We start from the raw sequence: 19701 nt of genomic DNA, 5'->3' as shown, positions 1-19701 counted from the left end.
TCAGTTTTTCCTATCGTGCGTCCGTGAATTGCCACTTAGTGGTTTCAGGATAGCACCTGAACCCTGGAAGTGTTTATCCATACACGCACAGCTTGTGAGCGTTTTCTACCGTTTGTGACGGTCCTGTTTCCCCGCTAGATGGCGCCATGGAGCCTTTAACGATTCCCTGATTCACTCTGTTTGTCAAATGCGTTTCAGAAGTGTGTATTTGATAATGCGAGGTGTCTCTGTGGGAAGTTTTAGTAAAACTCAAAATGACAAATCAACCGAATTGTTAAACCAAGGCTGACCCGCCCCCTCCGTGACGTCACACGCCCTTCCTGGTTTCCTCCTCGGGCTCCCGCCGGGAGTGGCACACGCCGTGTGACAGCTCACTTCTTCATGGGACAAACGCAGAGACAGTCGCCGGGAGACGCTGTGACTTTGAGGGGAACAGGAACGACCACATCGACCCGTGCCGGTGTGTACGCCCCCTCGCTCCGCGTGTCTCTCTGCCAAAGTTAGCCAAGCCTAGTAAAGTTGAGCCGCAGTCGAACCCGAGCTCAAGTCGCCGGGACGCATGCTGGTCCCGGAGGGGAAGGTGCACGGAGCCTTCGGCGGCTCTGGTGAAGGGAAAGTTTAGTCTCCGCGTCTCGGACCAGCGGAAGTAGCGAGTTCTCACCGCTCGTGGAAGAGTCGTGGAAGTCCAGCTCGCGAGTGCGTGGACGAGTTTAGACGCAGACGCGCAGGTACGGCCGGGGTGCCTGACGTGCTGCGGCCAGCTGTCCTCCTCACCTGGCTCCTCTCACCTGGCTCCTCTCACCTGCCACTCAGTCATTCTCCCTGTTTGTCTCGTCCTGTCTCAGCCGCCACACCTGAAACATGGAGGACTCCAGCAGAGCTCAGCAGCACAGAATGTCCACATCTGGGGACAGCTTGTACAAGATCCTGGGCCTGGAGAAGGGAGCCTCTCCCCAGGACATCAAGAAGGCCTACAGGTGAGTTCCCACAGGTTGTAGTGGACCTCTGACCTGTCCTCAGCTGATGAGGACAGGTGGGGAGGACATGGACGCACAGGTGAGGCCTGGACAGGAGGATGGCTACTCTCAGTTATCACGTGATTGTTGATGGATGATCACATGAATGCAGGTACACACTCGGAGGTTAATGATGGTCCGTGTGTGAGTGTGTGTGTGTGTGTGAGAGAAGGTAAGTGGCTGTGTTTCTTTGATCTCTTTGATCGCTGTGATGATTTAGAGACTTCTTTCTCATGAAGACGCACTTCTGAATCTCAGCGAATGTTTCTGATGTGCTCCAACGAATGTTGCAACACGACCCAGAAGTTGCAGGAGGAACAAAAATAGTTTCATTGAAGAAAAATAGCATTAAAGATTGAGATTTTGCAGAGGGACGTCAGAGGTTGGTGATGTTTTTTAAAAGATGATATCAACGTCCTGGCGGCGCCATCGTGCTCATTGTTGTTCACGAAGAAGCAACAATAAATAATCGACTCCTCCAAATGTTCTGGACATAAAGAAAAACACAAATTTCAAATTGGGTTTATAAACGTGCGCTTTTAGGGTTCAGTAAGAAATACGTTTCTTTTGTACGAATACAATTTTCACAAATCAGTGACTGATATCAGCACATGGGTGGAGCTCCTACACCATGCGTTCCTACTTCATTGTTCAAATACATCTATTATTATTGTTCTTGTTCTTGTTAGTATTTCGGTTCCGCTCCGGCTGTCTGAGCTCTGCTTGCGTGTGCTGTCAGGAAACTGGCTCTGAAGCATCACCCCGACAAGAACCCCGATAACCCAGAAGCTGCGGAGAAGTTCAAGGTAATCAACAACGCCAACTCCATCCTCAGTGACGAGAACAAGCGCAAGATCTACGACGAGTACGGATCCGTGGGCCTGTATGTGGCGGAGCAGTTCGGAGACGAGAGCGTCAAGTACTACTTCCTCATGTCCAAGTGTTGGTTCAAGGTGAGAGGCATTCTGGGAATTAAAGCCGCTACGACTGAACCTTGTGACCAGGATGCTATCGCTCAGTACCTGCAAACCCAGTGACCCTGGGGGAGTAAAACAAATGAGATCCAAAGAAAACATCAAATACAGAAAATATATCATAAAAAGAGAGGAAAGAGTCAAATATGGAGGGGAAAAGTAAAGAGCATGAAAAAGTTGAGCGCACAGAATGCAGACGCTCGTCCGTCTCTGACGAGGCTGAGCTGATCTGATCCTGAGGGGGAGTTTGGTCCTCAGAGCCGAAGGAGAATCCTGGACGGGGACTCTTCCAACCGCACTCAGTCACCTGATGCCTGCAGAACAAAGGAGTAGAGAAATGTAAAGGGGATCAAGTACGAAGAAATCGCGTTTGAATGGGGCTGAGAGTGTGAGAGGAGGTAATCACTTATTGTCTGGAAACGTGCGGTGTAGCAGAGGGGGAGGGGCCAGTATGAACGTCAGTGAGTACACAGGAGTGAAACCCTGAACAAGCGACGTAGAGCCGTGCAGAAAGACTGTGGCTGGAAGTAGGACTGCAGCTGTAGGCGGCTTTTGAGGGGCCTCTTCTAACAGGTGGAGGTCATAAGAAAAGAAAGTGAAAATATTACATGTTTATCAGACGACGTAGCCCCGCCCCCACCTTCTGAATGTAACTCCGCCCCAAATGAAAAGGACCTCGATCCCGAGTGCGTGGGTGGAGGATTTCACTTTTCCTCAAGAGCTCTTGGCTGTGCTTCACCTCAGAGGAAGAAGGACAGCGGCTCAGAGCTGAAGCAGAACGCCGGCGCAAGGAGGCTGATGATGTCACCAGATCAGCCAATCGAAATTCTCTTGCAGCAGCCAGGTTTTCGCCGGCAGTGAGCTGCCGCTCTGCACGTGACGAACAAGCAGAAGTCAACAGAATTCTACGAAGTAGCCGTAAACACGAGTCTAGTTGAAAGGAATCAGTGTACTGCGATACTGCGACTGTTGTAGTTCTTCAAGTACCGCAGTCTTTGCCTTTGGCCCAGTTGTGTGGTGACCGTCCTGTTTGTGCCCAGGCGCTGGTGGTCTGCTGCAGCATCTTCACCTGCTGCTGCTGCTTCTGCTGCTGCTGCTTCTGCTGCGGGAAGTACAAGTCGCAAGAGGACGAGAACTTCGCCTACATGGACCCACAGGACCTGGAGGCAGAAATCACAGAAGATGAATCAGGTGAGGGGTGTGAGGGTTGCCATAGAGACAATAGCCAGCTGCGCCTGTAGCATGGCGGTAGCATTTATCTGTCCATGGAGGCCAGTGGCTGACCGCCCGCTGCTGGGCTCTCTAGGAACGGCGGGGTTTTGCAGGCTGCTGTTTGAGTTGTCCATCCATTTATTCATCCATCCATCCATTTATTCATCCATCCATCCATTGTTAACCTTGTTGAGGGTCATGGGGGGTGGGGTCTATCCCAGGTTTTATAGGGATTGGAAGTGGGGTCACCTTACAGTCCCTTACCTGGCTGACATGTAGAGATGGACAACTGCTCACACTCAGAGTCACACTAGGGGCCAGTTCACAGTTTCCAATTAACCCCCACTTGCACAGGGAGAAAACACACACACACACACACACACACACACACGCACACACAGAAGCACACACAGAAGCACACACTCGAAGACCTCAGCCAGCCATGGATTTGAAGCCAGAACCTTCCTGCTGACCTCTGCAGTAGAACTGTCTTAGGGTTACGATGGTTCACTGAAACAACTGTTAGAGGAAGTTGTAACTTTCTTCTCCTGATGGAGGAATCGGTCAGTAACTCTACTCAGACTCACCCTGGTTATTTGAGTGATGGCGGACGCAGCGGTGGTTTGCTCAGTGTCCTCTTCTGTCTCACAGCAGGAGACGATGTAATTATTACTCAGCCGAGCTCGCACGCTACCGCCGAAGCTCCAGGTAAGACCGTCACCACTGTCACCTGTCTGCTGCTCCACTAATCTTCCATGGCGAGTTGTAGCTTCTAACAGTGCACGTGCGTGTGTGTGTGTGTGTGTGTGTGTGTGCCTCATTACCAGATCACGTACTAACACTTTATGTAACAGGGATTTTCCTCCAGTCGTTCCCTCCTTCTCCAGCTCCGTTTGGATGGTGCAGAAACGCCACAGGACGCCGACAAATAAGTCCAGGCGCTCGCTTGCTTGGTTTTCTTTTCATCTCAGTTTTCCCCACATTTTCTCAGCTTCCTGGTTTATACTGGAAAATATTCCAGGTGATCCAGAGTGACTGTTCTTAAAGAGGCTCCTCAAATAAATCAATATATGTTGATTTCAATAAGCCAAGAAAATCCACTCCCGGTCAACGGGTCACAACGAGTGCTGCCTTCAGCTGGTTGTGTCATCAGAAAATCTTGTGGCAGTGTTGATGTACGTGGATGCGTCACTGAAATTTAAAATGTCTGAAAAATAATAGTTCACTTTTACCCATCCTCCCCTGAGCCAGACAAGAAGCTGTATCCCCTCTGTCCTCTGCGGCAGAGACTCATGCTAGTTAGCTTAGCACAATGAATGGTAGTGAATAGGAAGTGTTAGCATCACCTAGCTCGGGTTCAGGACGTTTGTCCTCCTCATCCTCTCTGACTAAGTCAGCCATGATAAGTAGTCGCTTCTCTGACATCAGCTAGCGTTTGGTTTAGTTTCCCGGTGCTGCCACGGATTCCTGCGCTCAGTCAGGAGGGTCCTGATGTGTCCGGTCCGAAACTAACAAATGTTGTGTATTTTACTACGGATGTTATACACACTAGAAGTTCTGTTCATGCAGGCAAAGACAGTTGAGTACAAACGTATAAATGAGTCTCGCCAGAGGAACGCTAAGGTCAAAGTCAACTTTATCGTCAGGTGCACTCATGACATCCAGCATAGAAGCGTCAGTCCTCTCAGACCCACCGTGCAAAAACAGGCAGGAGAAATGAAAATGAATAAATGAATAAATAAAAATAGAAATAAATAAACAGACAACATTTGAAGTAAACATTTGACATCAGAGCAGGGAGGGAGTCGAGCCTCCGGACTGCCTGGTGGTAAAAGCTCCCCTTGAGCCTCCTGATTTTTGCCCCTAAACTTCGCAGTCTCCTCCCTGATGGCAGCAGGCTAAAGAGGCTGTGGGATGGGTGGGTGAGGTCACCCGCAGTCCTGATGGCTTAGCGGGTGAGGCGGATGTTGCAGGTGTCCAGGAGGGGAGTGGGCGAGACACCAATGATCTGCTGCTCTCACGATGCGCTGCAGAGTCTTGCAGCAGGACACGGTGCAGGTGCCGTACCTCACGGTGATGCAGCTGGTCAGGATGCTCTCCGTGGTGGCTAACACTTCCCATTCACTACCATTCACTGTGCTCAGCTAACTAGCTTTGAGCTGATGTCGCTAATGCACGTAGAGGAGAGACGGGGATCTATCTTCTTGTCAGGCTCTGGTGAGGACGAGTGCAGACCGACATCAGCCAGTACCCGTCCCTCCTCGTCCCTCAGCTGCTGGTTGAGAGATCAGGAGCTGAGGACAAAGCAGTTTGTTCATGTCGTCATGCTTGTGCTGGGATTGTCGGTGCTTCGTCGTGCAGTTCATGCTCCGTTTAACTGCTCTGTGCTGAAAGTCGCTCAAGGTCTTTGTCTTGTTTCGCTGCTTGAAAAAGTCACTTAAGAGCCACTGTGTTTGGTACCTGCTGCAGGGGAGGACGCGCCCATCGTGATTCAGCCCCACGCCACCAATGGTGGCCCGGGACCCGATAATCCAGTCATCCAGCTGCCAGCGGAGTAATGAATGAGTGAAGGGGTGAGTGAGTGAGTGGAGTCGTCGGTCCTCACAGCTCCAGACTCGTAGACCAGCAGCGGCAGCAACTGATTCATGAGTGTCTGGTTGTGAGTCAGCAGTTTCTGTGTGTGGTCGTTTCCTTGTGACCGCGGCCAGCGTTCATCTCAGAGGAGGCTTTGTTTACATCAGCTGTTTGATTGTGCCATATTTGCTCTCTGCCTGTGGGTTTGTCTGTGCTTCAATCACATATTTAGCTCGTAACTTGTTGTTTTGGGTAGACTCGAGTGACGAAGCCCACAGGTCAAAGCCTCTGTGACTCCTGTGGGTCGTCGCTCTCATGTGCACTTTAACTCAACCACAGCTGCCACCGGGGCCCGAGCGGCTCCAGCCCAGGCTCAGAATGTTTTAGTTTTTTAAAAGTGATGTTGCATGCTGATTCAGGTTCTTCAGAATGTCGGACTCCAAACATTCGGACACTCGATTGTACTGTACACAGACGGACGGAACCAACAGAACTGACTGGAAAGTTCTGGCAGCGGTGAAGGCGTATTAGTCTGCTCTCCAGAGGACGGTGGAAAAGCGTCGTCTCCTAACCGCTCGTGCTGTCGGAGCAGCAGTCAGTTCCTGTGCATCTTTGGGGATTTTGACAATGAATCCAAAAAAAGGGATTATAAACTGTCTTTGGGACCCGAGTGTGACGCGACGTTTGAGCCTGACTCTGATTTTAGAGCAAACGCAGATCAGCGACGTGTGAGAGTTTTTGTGCTGGACTGAAAAGAGATCCTTAAACAGTTTGAGCATGGAAAAGTGAAAGGTTCATGGTTTAACCAATAATTTACTTTATTGAAAAATATTTAACATGGTCATGCATCACCATTTAAAGAAAGATCAAAATAAAACAGTAAAATAAACCAGGTGGAGGCACCAGAGCGCCCTCTGCTGGACTCACAGCATCACCATTTAGGCTCATGCTCATTCATGGTTGATGGATCCTGCAGTCTTACACACGTATTAAATATTCCTGTGCTGGTGACAAAACAAGCAGTGATTCTGAAAGTGAAAGAAGAGCAAGCAGCCAAATCCATGACTTTGTCCCAACCATAGTTCAGTGTTGTCGATGAAGAAAAGGCATCCTGCAGACGCGTGAGTCAGTCACATGACTCCTGAGTGGCTCCTCCTCCACCTCCGCGTTCGGTTGTCATCATTGAGCAACACCCGCGGGTGCCCTCAAAGCGACTCCCTCTCACGTCTCCTCACACTTTCACGTCATTTTAAATGGGAAACAAAAAGCCAGCTGCTTCATTCTTGTATTGCCAACTTTTTTCTCTTTTTTTAGATTTTAATGTTTTTTTAATCAGGATGCAGATAATCCAGATGTTTCACGACAATGTTATTTAGTTTGGTGAGATGATTTATTGCTCAGTGGTACATTGAAATAATAATAAAGTATTGCAGGTTTTCTATGTTGATTCAGAGAAATATTTTTGATCAAGGTTTATGACAAAAGCGTGTATTTAAGATACAATGATGTTGCAGTATTTTTTTCATGCCGTGTGTAGAATGTTGGTTTTGTGCTTCCTTGGACTGCGTTCTCTACTACCAGTGATCGTGTGCTCGTATTGTTGGCTCGTGGTTGTTTATCATCTCCACATTCCTGTGTTTTCTTGTATAAGTGCACGTGTGTCTGCTCAAATAAACTCGGGGATTCTGGGAATGTCACATCTGTCTCGTCATGCTTGTCGCCTGCCATTGGCTCCTGCTGCGCTCCACCCCTGGCCGATAACGCCTGGGAGCAGCTGGCAAGTTGTCCAGCTCCTCTTTGGAAGTGTTAACCCAACAAAGGTGAGATGTCTCTGGCAGCAGATTCAGAAAAACAGCATCTCATGGAAGCTCAGGCGGAGCCGTGCGTCTGGTAGGCTTTCATCTTCTCGTCTTTGGGCTCTGGTGCTTTTCCTCCTCCTGATTTGGTTTGGAAATTCAAGGTCAGTTCTCATCAGCTTGTCTGTCTCAAGTTGTCCAGAGAACCAGTCCTCTGACCGGGATCCCTCCAGGGTGGACGACCAGGAGCGGCCCGACTGGCTCTGTCAGCAGCTGGACGGAACGTCGGCCTCTGGAAGTGACGGGAAGCGTTTGGCCAGAAAGAAGCTCCTGGTTGCAGGCGCCATCAGCCTGGTCTTCATGGTGGGCGAGGTGATCGGTAAGATGACGGTCACGAGTATCTGTTGCTGTCAAACCTCCTTCGTGCGATGGTCAACGTTTCTGTCCTTTAGTACACCACCGAACTGTTGTGATTGGATAATTAAAAATGTACGGGAAGTGACATCACAGCGTATCTGCTATGACGCAAAGTGGAGGGAAAGATGCTGATAAGCCACGTAACCCCAAGTGATCCTGGTTGTGAGTGTAAATCTGAAGTACTGACAGCAGTATTGCAGTTTTTGCTTGTACTTCAGTGTCCTGCTACTTCATGCATCCTCAGGGTGTTGCTGTACTCCACGGATCAGACGGCAGCACACTCTGCAGGTCCAGATGTTTCAGTGCAAACACGGAAGGACCAGGTCCTTGAAGGAGACGAGAACTGAATAAAACTGACGTCTAACCAGGCACACGAAGGACTCTTGCTGCTGGCTGGGAGCAGCAGGTGTGACCGTGTCGTCCCCGGGCTGATCGAGCTTCCTCCATTTGGTGGAAGATAATTGAATTTTACTCAACAGAAAGCGGCACTGAAAAAACCTGAGAAGTCAGAGGCAGGACTTGAACCACCTTTCGCTCTGTGCTGTCTTAAATATTGTTTTTAGTTTCAGGGTTTTATGTTGCGCTGCAAGCGGCTGATGGAGCGTTTTTCTGATAAAACTTTGTGTACTTTACTGAAACCAACATCAGGTCCTACTTGTACTTGCAGGCGTTTCAGGTGTTTTCAAATGTTCACAACAGGGACTTATAACCTAAACGGGGACGAATATTAGGAAGTTAAAAAACAGCAAAATAAAACAAAACACGTCACTCAAACAGAGTTTCAGAGAAATGGCGTTTTTACCACTGCGTCTCTCACCAACCCAGAAACTCAAACACCAAATGAGTCAAAGCTCAACGCATCCAGGTTCCAGTTCTCTGAGGGAACGAAGAACGTTGCAGCTTCCGTTTCCCACAGACGCTCGTGACCCAGCAGCGGCTGCTGAGTGCAGCAGAGCTGATCCCAGCCTCCGTAGGACGGACACGCAGGTGCTCCTCTGCCCTGACAGCTCCTGATTAAAGTGTGACAAACAGGCAGCGCGGCGGCTGACGTAGGCGCGATGGTGCGCTGGGTCCGAGTGTGTGGCGATGACAGCTGTTGTGTGCAGGGGGGCGCGCTGCTCACAGTCTGGCCGTCATGACGGACGCCGCTCATCTACTGACGGATTTCGGCAGCATCCTGATCAGCATCTTCTCCCTGTGGGTGTCATCCAGGCCGCGCACGCACACCATGACCTTCGGGTGGCATCGAGCAGGTGACGTCACAATACAGGACACACGATAGCCATGACTGTGTGTGTGTGTGTGTGTGTGTGTGTGTGTGTGTGTGTGTGTGTGTTTTAATACCGCTACAGAGAACACGCTACGGACACAACCACACACTTGTGCGTCAAGCCAGCTGTGACGTTTCTCCGCGTCTTGTTCTCAACACCCTGGCCGCTCCTCCCTGCTGGACGTGATCTGCTCACACTGGCAGCCCCCCCACTCGTCCTCTATCTGGATCCAGGAGCAGGATCAGATCAGGGCCACCTTCGTTTTGTGTGACGCGTGGAAGTCAAGTGGGCTGCCAGCGGGACTCCATGTGGTTTCAGACTGACTTCTTAAATCTGGTCTTGGACCGGCTGGCGTGTGAATGTGGGTCGTCATCCTATTACATCAGAATCCCTGTGTGTTTCCGACTGCTTCAGAGGTTCTGGGCATGTTGCTGTCCGTCATGTCTCTGTGGGCGGTGACAGCGGTGCTGGTCGTCTCAGCCTCCCAGAGGATCTCGGACGGTAACTGGGAGATCGACAGCCAGATCATGCTGGCGACCTCGGGCTGCGCTGTGGCCGTCAACGTCCTGTGAGTGCGGTGAGCCGATGAGCAGGTTTGTCAGGCTGAGGTGGTCGGAGCTGCTGTAGCTGTGATGTCGTTTACTCAGGATGGCCCTGGTTCTCCATCAGTCCGGCGCCTCTCACGGCCACAGGTTTCCCACCAGTCGTCAGGGGCGGAGCCACGCTCACAACACCAGTGTGAAGGCAGCGTTCATCCATGTGGTGGGAGACCTGCTTCAGAGCGTTGGCGTCCTGCTGGCTGCCACCATCATCCACTTCTGGGTCGGTTGATAACAGAACCACAGAGCACTGTGCTAGAGCAGAACCGGCAGGAGAGACGAAGGTTCCAGCTGCTCCCTTCCAGCTGGAGCTCCTCCTCCTGGAGATGATTGACAGGAGGAAAAAGTGGACTGAAGCTTGTAATTGGCTCAGCTCAGCTGCAGGGAGCACAGCAGCTCTCAGGTTAGGCCTTCCAGCTCCAGCGTGTCATTTATTAACCGTGTTTATTTCCCCACAGCCTGAGTATAAAGTAGCAGATCCAGTCTGCACCTTCCTGTTCTCCGCTCTGGTGCTGTGGACAACTCTGCCCGTCTCAAAGGACATTTTCAGAACCCTGATGGACGGTAAACGCAGCAGCCTGCACGTCCAGGGTGAAGCCTCCGTCTCTGGGGCTGAGCGTCTCCCTCCCTCCCTCAGGTGCCCCTCAGGACGTGAGCTGCACGGCTGTGCGCGAGCTGCTGCTGTCGGTGGGAGGAGTTTCAGCTCTTCATAGTCTTCACATGTGGAGCCTCAACGCCACTCATTCTCTACTCTCCGCCCACGTGGTCACAGGTGGGTTGACACTGCTCCGCCCACCCCTGTAGAGACACCTACACCCTGTGTGTCAAACTCCGACTGTGAAAACGCGTTTGGTGTCTGTGTAGAGGAAGATGCTGATCAGCAGGCCGTCCTCACGAGGGCCACACAGCTCGTGCGCTCCGAGTTTGGTTTCACCAGCGTCACAATCCAAGTGGAGAAGCACAGAAGCTCACAGGCGGCGTCGTGACTGTGAACCCGCCAGCCTGCACACCTGTCCAGCATCCTGGGCCAGCAGGCAGACTGGTGGACCAAACCTCTCCTGACCTTCCATCAGCGTCGGTCCACAATGACTGAATTTTCATCTTTGGCTGAACGGCATGAATGAATCGTTGAGTTTAAGGCAACTCGCCATGTGGAGACACTGAGCTGATGCGTCTCATCACTGAAGTTCACAGTTATTCTACATCCAATAATGTTTGACCTGCATTTCAATAAAGCTCAGATGTACTCATCAGCCTTCGATGCCTCGTTACTTTAAATCGGCTCAAACTTTTATTTTCCCCGGATGTTGAAGCACTCGTGTTCTGCAGCATCGGTCATCGTGTCAGCTGGAACATGGAGTCACTTCATCATGACTTCTTACAATTTACACAACAAATCAAAATACGCACAAAGAAGCTCACACCTCAGTTTGGAAGCAGTGCACTTGTGAGTCCAGATGAGCGGCGATGGAACAGCAGCACATGGAACTGTTCTTCAGTGGCACCGTCAGTCACTCCTCCGAACCGGGAAAGTGGATGAGTCAGCAGTGCTGAGTGGTCAAACCAGGAGGCGTTCAGGCCAGAGTTCCACATCCGGACAATACAACCACCTCCCACTTAATCGTGCGCCTGGACCTGGACTTGGACCTGGACCTGGACCTGGACCTGGACTAGTAGCTAGCGTGCTGACTCAGGACGTCCGTCCCCCCAGTAGTTGGCGTAGGCCTCCTGGAACATGGCCTTGCAGGGTATTTTAGCTTTGAGTTTGGAGCAGATGAGGAAGGATCCGCCCATCTTGCGGTGGAGCGAGTAGGTCTCCTCGGGGGGCGGAGCCAGTCGCTCCCTCAGCATCACCGGGATGAGGCTGTGGATGCGCTCGGTGGTGCTCTGAGATCCAAAGTCAAAAGGTTCCTCAGAGGAGAACGCTTCGCCGAGGATCATCACCGCGTCCACGTGGGCGTTCTCCATGGCCTGGAGAGGAGACAGACACTGGGTAGTGACTGGTGTAAAACCAGGAAGATACTGGGACCAGTCAATCTGCAGATGCTTCACTTACATCAGAGCAGTCAGTAGGAAAGTAAAAGTACAACAGTAGTATCAGAAGTGAAGTTCCTGACAATTACTTCATAAAGGATATTAGTTACGAATGTTGACGCGTTCAGGAGTCGAGTGCTCCTGGGTGGTGAAACCTCAAGAAACCCGATCCAGAAATGACTCCCATTTCATGGAGCAGCAACGATTCCACTGAAACTGAGAGAGAGTCTGTATGGGGGGGGGGGGGGGGGGTAAATGTACAAAAACTAAAAAAACTACAAACAAACTCATATAAAAATGACCCTGAAAACTTTAGAAATCGCTTTCTGTCTGGGCCGCCACCGATCAGTCCTCACAGATCGGTCGGTGCACCATCAGCCTCTAGGTGACCCCCCCTCCCTCAGTCTGGCAGGGTTCTGTGTGAACGTGGCACAGTTGGTGCTGGAGAGACGAGCTCAGTTCACCAGGCCTGGCCTCCTGTTCCAGGACCTGGTTTCTCACCTTGGACTCAAAGCCTGTGAGGAACTTCATTTCTCTGGATTTTTGCAGGACGCCGTCTCGGTTTTGATGAGCAGCTGAATTAATAATCTGTGAGAGAAATGTCATGAAAGTTAAGTCCATTTAGGATTAAGAGCCATATTTTGACTCGTAGAATGATTCTCAGAAGCTTTGCTAGCAGCACACACACACACACACACACACACACACACACACACACACCTGGTTCGTCTTGACAGGCTCGTGAGATGGAACTCAAAGCTGAACACTGATGTCAGAGTATTTTGATGTCAGGAAGATTATTTTACACACATTAGATGTTTTTGCAGAGATCATTTTACATGCGGTCTTTCTGAATCGTTGAATTCTTCCCCACTAATTACTGACGTGCTTGAGTCTCATGAACACATAATAATAAATGGAGAACTCTGTATTTGGGAAGGGAGCGACAGGGAATCTGGGAAGAGGACAGATTTGGGAGTGTCTTCCAGTGTGGTTTGTTCTAAATATGCCAGTGTTGAATGGATGTCTGTCAGGGCTGCCAACTTTGACGTTTTCTGTTCAGGTCAATTCTCACCTCTATGTAGGTGTCAGTGAAACTCTTATCGAATCCTCGAGTTGCTCCAAAATCCAAGAGTGCGACCTGCAGACACGACGACAGACGCGGGTGAGAACGGCACAACAGAGTGGAGGTGAAGCGATGGAGGCCCGCTGACCTTGTGAGCTTGAGGATCGAAGAAGAAGTTGGACCAGTTTGGATCCGTCTGCATGTACCTGAACTCGAAGAGCTCCCTCAAGCATAAAATCAGGATTTGCTCACAAATCTGTTGGAGACGGAAGAAACAAGACTCAGCACCTGGAAGCTGCAGCCTCACCGCAGCTTCCTGGTGCTGGTGTGAATGTAAACGGTGGGTGAGAACCTCGTTCCTGAGTTCCTGGGAGAGGTCGGTGGCCCGGTCCAGTGGGAACCCGGGTACCAGCGCTGTGGTGAGGACATGGCGGCTGCTCAGCTCATCGATCACGTTGGGAACACAGAAGAAGGGGTGACCCTTCAGCAGCTCTCTGAAACACAGAGCAGCGCTGGAAACTCCCTCCCCAAGAACATGACACAACTACCAGGAACACAGGAGAACCTCAACAACCCAACAGCCTGAGGACGCGTTCGGCTCAGCGTCACATTCTTGATAACGAGGATGACCTGGACACATTCTGGGGGTCAAAGGTCACGTGACCGGCGTGGCAGAGGAATGGCATTGAGGGTATTTGAGAAAGATGAGAATTGGTTGACAGGTCTTTGTTCTTGGTGGGTGTGGCTCCCGAGGGGAGAGGCGCGCTGCTGCCATCAATCCCGCCATCGGACAAAGACGGAGGATTTATGACCAAAAACCCTCATGGATGATTCCGGACCATTTATGAGGCTTGATGAATATGGGGGGGGGGGGGGTTGATCAATAAGACTTTTAATTTTGAAGCACAACTTTGGACAATAATGAGACACTTTGTTGTCCCTCCTGTGTTCGAAGTACAACTGTGAGATCTCGTTCTGGTGACACTAAAGTGACATCTGAACAGTGTGGTGCAGTCAGAGAAAACCGTGTAAATGGCGGTGAGCGACTGACTGGAACTTTTTGGCACACTGGGCCTCTCTCTTGTAGTCACACTCCAGCGCCAGCTCACGGCTCATGACCTCTATCAGGTGCTCCGGGAACAGACCTGCAAACACAGGGCGAACCAGAAGAAAAGCCTGAAAACCACGACATCGGGCCGTGGTGGGTTCGTGCGTCGTGGGTGTATTGACAGTAGCAGCCGTTATCACCGCAGTGAGAAACGTGTTACCTTCGGGCAGCGCGTTGCTCAAACTCAGAGCAGTTGTGATGTTGTTCACGTCACTGTTGATACTCTTGGCAACCCCAGGGTACTGGAGGGAAGATTGGACTGTGTTCTTCACTGTTGGTCACCGTCGTGCTTCTCTGTGTGTGAACCGTCTCACCTGGATCTTCATGGCCGCCTCCCTGCCGTCTCTCAGCCTCGCCAGGTGCACCTGACCTATGGACGCGGCTGCGAATGGCTTCTCCTCAAAGTACTCCAGCTGGTCCCTCCAGTGGGGGCCGAGGTCACCGCTGACAACTTTCTGCAGAGAGGACGGACGCGGTTCTTTATCTAGGACGCCGGTGCCTGGGTTCCACTGCAGGTGTGTGTGCCATACCAGCATCTGTTTGGTGGGCATGAAGTCGGCACTCTGCCGAACTCGCTCGAAGATTTTGGCCAACTGAGGGTTGATGAAGGCGTCGTCTGAGAGAGGAGGAGGAGCCACAGACAGATAGAGAGGGAGAGGAAAATCATGAACTTACCGCTTCTTTTAACTTCACTCTTACGGAACTTTAGATTACATCACAGGACTTCCCCGTGGATGGGAGGAGCTTCAAAACACTCCCGATACTGTTACTGTCCATCCTCTACAGAGCCAGACATGAAGACACACCCCCCCTCTGCTAGTTAGCTTAGCACAATGAATAAGAGTGGATGGGAACTGCTAGCATACCTGTACCACTTTTCTGCAAAACAGTCTTTGTTTGCATTAACAGAACCAGGATTACGTGTATAATTTGACATTAATAATTGGACGCATCGCCGGAACTACTTTCCTGACGAGGTGTAGTGATTTGATGCAGCACATCAAAACTTTGGCCAAAGATGACAAAAGAAAACACCTGTTGACCAGGATGGAACCTCGACTATTAGAACCAGAACACAGAGGAGGACCTACAGCTTTCAGAAGCTGAGACAACAAGACAGGTGATGCTAACACTTCCCATCCACTACCAGTCATTGTGCTATGCTAACTAGCAGTCAGCTTGCCAGCGCAGGAGAGAGAAGGATGGCTCCTTCCGTCTGGTGACTGGTTTCTGGCCACTTGGGGGCAGCAGAACCAAGTTGAGGCACTGCTATGTTGAAGCTTTATTTACAAATGCAGCAGTTTGGGGGGGGGGGGGACATTTGTCTCAGTTTGTTAATGTAATAATGAACCAACACAGATTTCAAAGACACATACGGGGGAATATCCTTCGTCAGACGAACAGTTTGGCGGTGACTGGAATGATGACGTACACCAGACGCCATCTGAGACTCGTGGAGGCCAACAGACCAGAATGTCAGTTAAGACACGACGGCCCACAACAGCTCAACTGGAACTGTCCTTATTGTGCTCAGCTGGCGGAGGTTTATTTTGGGTGATGACATTTCTGGGGGGGGGGTTGAAGATCTGGTTTGAGTCCGAGTCAGGAACCGGACGAAGCGCCAGGTTCTGTGCTTGGCCGCTGATCTCATGTCAGTTTGAGCTGATTCATGTGAGTGTTTTAATAAAATCTCACCTTGAATACTGAGCATCTGTCCAAGCTTCAGCGCAGCGCCGCGGACTTTGCAGAGCGTCCGGACTATCCGCTCAGCGTTGGCCTCAGAGAGGAAGGCACTGGAGTCCATGATGGATTTTTTATCACCTACAACATGAACTTCATTTCAGTATAAATAAGATTGTTTCAAACAAAACTGTCTGTTGGAAAATGTTGGCAAAGCGCATCAATTTTCTCTGTCACTTTTTAGGAAGTGCTTCCAGCTCAGAAATGACTTCAGTTAGTGAAAAAAAAGAAGAATATTAATCCTTATTGAAAACTGAATTTTCTGCTCCCAAGTACTGGTATCAGTTCTAAGACTTTGGTGGATCGGCCGCCAGTGATCCACGCCACTATCACCTTGTTGTTGCGGTTTCAGTGTCTTCTTGGCCACTTCAGCGATTGCTCCTATGCCGAGTCCAACCGCCAGACCTGCAGACAAAAGTGAATTAATTGACTCTCTTTCATAATTCAATTTTATTTTCAGGAATTCAAAAACTCTGAAAGGAAGCAGTGACCTTTTTAGGAATGTCCTTCACCTTCCTGATGTCCTACTGTGCATCTGATAGCAGCAACAACAAAGCAAACCCTCTCACAGTTGGATGAAGTGATTACCGTATCAGTTAGCAGTGTGTGTGTGTGTGTGTGTGTGTGTGTGTTAGCCAGAGGAGGGTTAACGCTTGCTAGTTCATGATTCTTCTGAGCCTGAGACGTCCACGACAACCTCTGTATTCTAGTTCAGCAGCTTGTTAGCATGAAGGCTAACAGATATCAAGCTTGTGGTTCCTTCACTCAAGTGGCCGACGTGGAGACGAGGGAGCCGCAGATTCAACAACTCCAACGAACTTCTCGCTGCGGCAGCTCTGCAGCGGCTTATCTTATCCTGAGTTTACACAGTATGAACATTTGAGGTGGCAGCAGCTGAAGTGGTTCCAGTAGAAACACGGTACCACCAGAGTCTGGCCCTGAGCCCTGGCAGCTGGCAGCTCCTGGCAGCGATGAGGTGCTTGGTTTCGAGGGTTACTGGCAGATCTCGTTTCTGTTTGAATGTTGCAGGCGAAACCCTGATTATTTGTTCTATTTGGACACAATTACATAAATTCACACACAGACAACTGAAGTCAACATCACTGTGATCAAATGAATACAAACAGGTTTCTCTTCCGGCGTCAAACCTGAGCGACCGCACAAACGTCTCAATGCCATATTCCTGCTTTAGATTGTCTAGAAATGAAGCAGACGTCATCGGTGATGTCATGACGGCGCACCTGAGTGAGTTGCCGGGCGGTCACGGGCTGCTGTGACAGCAGAGGTCAGATGTTCAGCTCTAAACTGAGCTAAATCCTCCTTTAAACCCTTAAACCTGTGCAGAGATGAAGAACATCGCGACTCTGTCACCCGGACTCACGGAGAACAAAAACACAGCCGAGTTCTGGTTTCTTGAGCCAATGACACGAGCTCTTGTCTGCCATGGCGCCACAGTGAGTTTTAGGCTCCCATGAGCCTTTGCAGCCCGGCAGGAAGTGCCAACACAGTGTCATTTTCTCAACCTGCTTGCTCAACTCATGTCAAGAATAGTTGTGAGTTAGTGGAGACCGTGCCAGAGTTCACGTAGGATTATCAGCTTCATCTGCAGCTCGTAAACACGCCACGTTCACGTTGGCTCGCCGCGTTTGTGGACTTGGGCACCTTCAGCATCAACCAGCCTGCATGCATTCATGTGGTTATCCTCAGGTCCCTGCCAGCTGGTTCTACCCTGCTGTCCCTGGTAAACTGCGCCCACGTGTGGGACCGTCACTCAGCTGCTGCCTCAGCTAACACCAGCGCGGTGAAGCAACAATCGCTGAAAATTCTCCCTCGCCATCATGGATCATTCCAGACAGGCGAAGGTCGCCATCGCTGAGACGGGACTGGTCTGCTTCACATTCCCAGTAACTCACACCTTCACAACCCTGCAGCTGCCCAGTAACGCTCCACTGCTCCCAGTGCAACTGTCAGGAGGGCACTTGGGGTGAGCAACTACAAGTTCACCAGTTTCTCCTGCAGAAGTGAGCGCTAAAAGAGAAGAGAAACTAGAGAATATGAGACTCTTCTTCTCTGCTCGACTCTGAAACAGGAAGCAGAAACATAAACCCACCTCCAAAATTCACCAGCCTTCCGATCCGAGTGACGGGCACCTTCCTCTCTCTGGCTCGCTCACTGAGCTGAAACTCACAGGAAGAGTAAACGTGAAGGAGAAAGGAACTGCAAATGAGGGCCAATGTTAGCGATGATTCAACCTGATGTTGATATTCAGCATTTTTACAATTACAGGAAAATCTTGTCTTCAGACTGCCAACACAATAAATCAATTTTCAGAAACGCATATTTTGAATATATTTGGAAATGTAAACCGGCCTCCTTGTTCACCAACAGTGGGAACTTCTCCCGCCATGTTCCCAAGGGGCCCTACCACTTGCTTGTGCTGCTTCACATCCGGGGTTTCCTTGGCGTTCTGGGCTTTATCGATGTCCTCGGGTGTCAGCCGGCCCACGTGGGAGTTGTCCTGGTTCAACAGCCGGGTCTGGCCCGGGATCAGCTGCTGGGACCAGTCCCTGGGGGTCCCGAGTAGCCTCCTCCTTCCACTGCAGGTCCCCTGATCAGCATTCAAAGTAGGAGAGAAAGACGCCGCCATGGTGGAACATCTGCCCAGCTGCTGTTTGTTCAATGCCTCCTGAGTGAAGAAAACAGGTAAAATACAACAACAAATGAACAACAGGGAGTAACTCTCAGGATGGAAGAGCCAACCCCAGGAGCAGGTGGCATTCCAGGAAAAGACACCTGTGGGAATGTCAGACGAGGCTGACGTCACGATGTGTCATCTGTAGGATCACATTTAAACGCAGGACATTTCTGCAGCACCACAACACTTCATTTAAAAATATCCTGCAGAAAAAAACTGCAGTATCCAATAAATACTGCACCCTCACGCAGTACAATAGAGCACATTGCAGTTTCGAAACAATCTTGATTAACTGCAGGGTGACAATGAAAGTTGCTGTGGAAAGATTCGATGAATATTCGCAGGCACACCGAGTGGTCGGCCCGGGACCGGGACCGGGACCGGGACCGGGACCATCTCTGACCTCCAGCCTGCATCAGGTTTGTGGAACTATCAGGGTTGCATATTAGTGAAAGTGGATCCTGTCAAACCCAGGCTCACCCTGGCTGGTCCAGCCGAGTGATGGAAGCTCTTCCGACCTCCCACTGGCGGGGCTCTGCTGGCCGCCTGTCGGATCCAGGCCAGACCCCTCCGGACCACCGCGTCCCCGGTCATAGTGGCTCCCTACAGAAGACGCTCCCCTGGGGACACAAGAGAGAACCACTGATCAAACATGGCAGGCGAGTTACCGGACAGCAACCCCGCAACCAGACTACACACCAAGTTACTCACCAACAAGCTGCGCGGACGCCGGTGCTCTCACCTGCAGCCCGGAGCGACCATCGCGCGTCTGCAGCCAACTTCACGTCCAGGAGATGTCGCGGTTCCCTGGCGCCACCTCAGTTGACCCGGCCAGCCGCTGAAGGACGTGGTTCCCCGGGGGAGGCCGCTCTCACCCCGGCCAATGAGGCAGAACTCAGCCGCGGCCCGAGTATCAACAGAGCCCCGCGCTGGTTGCTCCGGCTGTCAGTCACCCTGACGCGCCTGCTGAGGGCGGGCCCTGAAGGCCACACAGGACGCGTTCAGGGCCGTCGGCACTGTCAGCGCTGCTCCGAGCTACAATCGTGAGTCCAAGACTTTCTGACGACGGTTAAATTGTTGAAAGTACTTTTATGAACATACACTTCTGAACTGCATGAATTAAAACTTGTCTTAATCATAATTTTTTAATGAAACTTGTAAATTTCACTTAAAACCTGACTTACAAATATGAGAAAAGT

General features: G+C 50.8%; 3 protein-coding genes across 7 annotated transcripts; 2 read left to right on the top strand and 1 right to left on the bottom strand.

The window, feature by feature from the left end:
- Positions 1-310: 310 nt before the first annotated feature.
- Positions 311-7488, top strand: dnajc5gb (DnaJ (Hsp40) homolog, subfamily C, member 5 gamma b). 4 transcript variants are annotated; one of them, XM_086183590.1, is made up of 7 exons: positions 312-460; positions 846-977; positions 1756-1969; positions 3031-3181; positions 3854-3910; positions 5672-5775; positions 6196-7488. In XM_086183590.1, the coding sequence occupies exons 2-6, from the start codon at positions 862-864 to the stop codon at positions 5758-5760; spliced, it is 627 nt and encodes a 208-aa protein (XP_086039716.1). In that variant the 5' UTR covers positions 312-460; positions 846-861; the 3' UTR covers positions 5761-5775; positions 6196-7488. The 4 variants fall into 4 exon arrangements, with proteins under 4 accessions (XP_086039717.1, XP_086039716.1, XP_086039713.1 ...); XM_086183591.1 differs by having other exon boundaries at positions 311-460; positions 3857-3910; positions 5672-7488; XM_086183587.1 differs by having other exon boundaries at positions 5672-7488.
- Positions 6695-19539, bottom strand: coq8ab (coenzyme Q8A, genome duplicate b). Of its 2 annotated transcripts, none has more exons than XM_086183573.1 (15): positions 19245-19539; positions 18983-19122; positions 18233-18493; positions 17918-17984; positions 16141-16212; positions 15763-15888; positions 14598-14683; positions 14382-14522; positions 14228-14309; positions 14011-14104; positions 13312-13453; positions 13108-13215; positions 12969-13034; positions 12395-12481; positions 6695-11830 (listed from the first exon to the last, which is right to left on the bottom strand). In XM_086183573.1, exons 2-15 carry the CDS (start codon positions 19094-19096, stop codon positions 11537-11539), a joined length of 1740 nt encoding a protein of 579 aa, XP_086039699.1. In that variant the 5' UTR covers positions 19097-19122; positions 19245-19539; the 3' UTR covers positions 6695-11536. The 2 variants fall into 2 exon arrangements, with proteins under 2 accessions (XP_086039699.1, XP_086039697.1); XM_086183571.1 differs by having other exon boundaries at positions 19214-19369.
- LOC147245954 (proton-coupled zinc antiporter SLC30A2-like) lies at positions 7771-12057 on the top strand. Its single transcript, XM_086183594.1, has 7 exons — positions 7771-7951; positions 9096-9242; positions 9675-9828; positions 9908-10082; positions 10318-10423; positions 10497-10631; positions 10724-12057. The coding sequence occupies exons 1-7, from the start codon at positions 7933-7935 to the stop codon at positions 10843-10845; spliced, it is 858 nt and encodes a 285-aa protein (XP_086039720.1). The 5' UTR covers positions 7771-7932; the 3' UTR covers positions 10846-12057.
- Positions 19540-19701: the final 162 nt, after the last annotated feature.

Source organism: Aulostomus chinensis, chromosome 17 (assembly GCF_037954235.1).
Source record: "Aulostomus chinensis isolate RoL2024-O1b breed Wild chromosome 17, RoL_Achi_v1.0, whole genome shotgun sequence".
NCBI lineage: Eukaryota > Metazoa > Chordata > Actinopteri > Syngnathiformes > Aulostomidae > Aulostomus > Aulostomus chinensis.
The sequence above is the reverse complement of the archived record's forward strand: the minus strand, read 5'-3'. Positions and strand labels throughout refer to the sequence as shown.

Coding starts and splice junctions, on each gene's coding strand:
- coq8ab (XM_086183573.1), bottom strand. CDS start 19,096: ATGACCGGGGACGCGGTGGTCCGGAGGGGTCTGGCCTGGATCCGACAG. Junction 14,105..14,227: donor GAGCAACGCGCTGCCCGAAG/GTAACACGTTTC, acceptor CTGTGTTTGCAG/GTCTGTTCCCGGAGCACCTG. Junction 13,216..13,311: donor CCCAGGAACTCAGGAACGAG/GTTCTCACCCAC, acceptor CGTCTCCAACAG/ATTTGTGAGCAAATCCTGAT.
- LOC147245954 (XM_086183594.1), top strand. Junction 9,243..9,674: donor CTTCGGGTGGCATCGAGCAG/GTGACGTCACAA, acceptor CGACTGCTTCAG/AGGTTCTGGGCATGTTGCTG. Junction 9,829..9,907: donor GCTGTGGCCGTCAACGTCCT/GTGAGTGCGGTG, acceptor TCGTTTACTCAG/GATGGCCCTGGTTCTCCATC.
- dnajc5gb (XM_086183590.1), top strand. CDS start 862: ATGGAGGACTCCAGCAGAGCTCAGCAGCACAGAATGTCCACATCTGGG. Junction 978..1,755: donor GACATCAAGAAGGCCTACAG/GTGAGTTCCCAC, acceptor GTGTGCTGTCAG/GAAACTGGCTCTGAAGCATC. Junction 1,970..3,030: donor TGTCCAAGTGTTGGTTCAAG/GTGAGAGGCATT, acceptor GTTTGTGCCCAG/GCGCTGGTGGTCTGCTGCAG.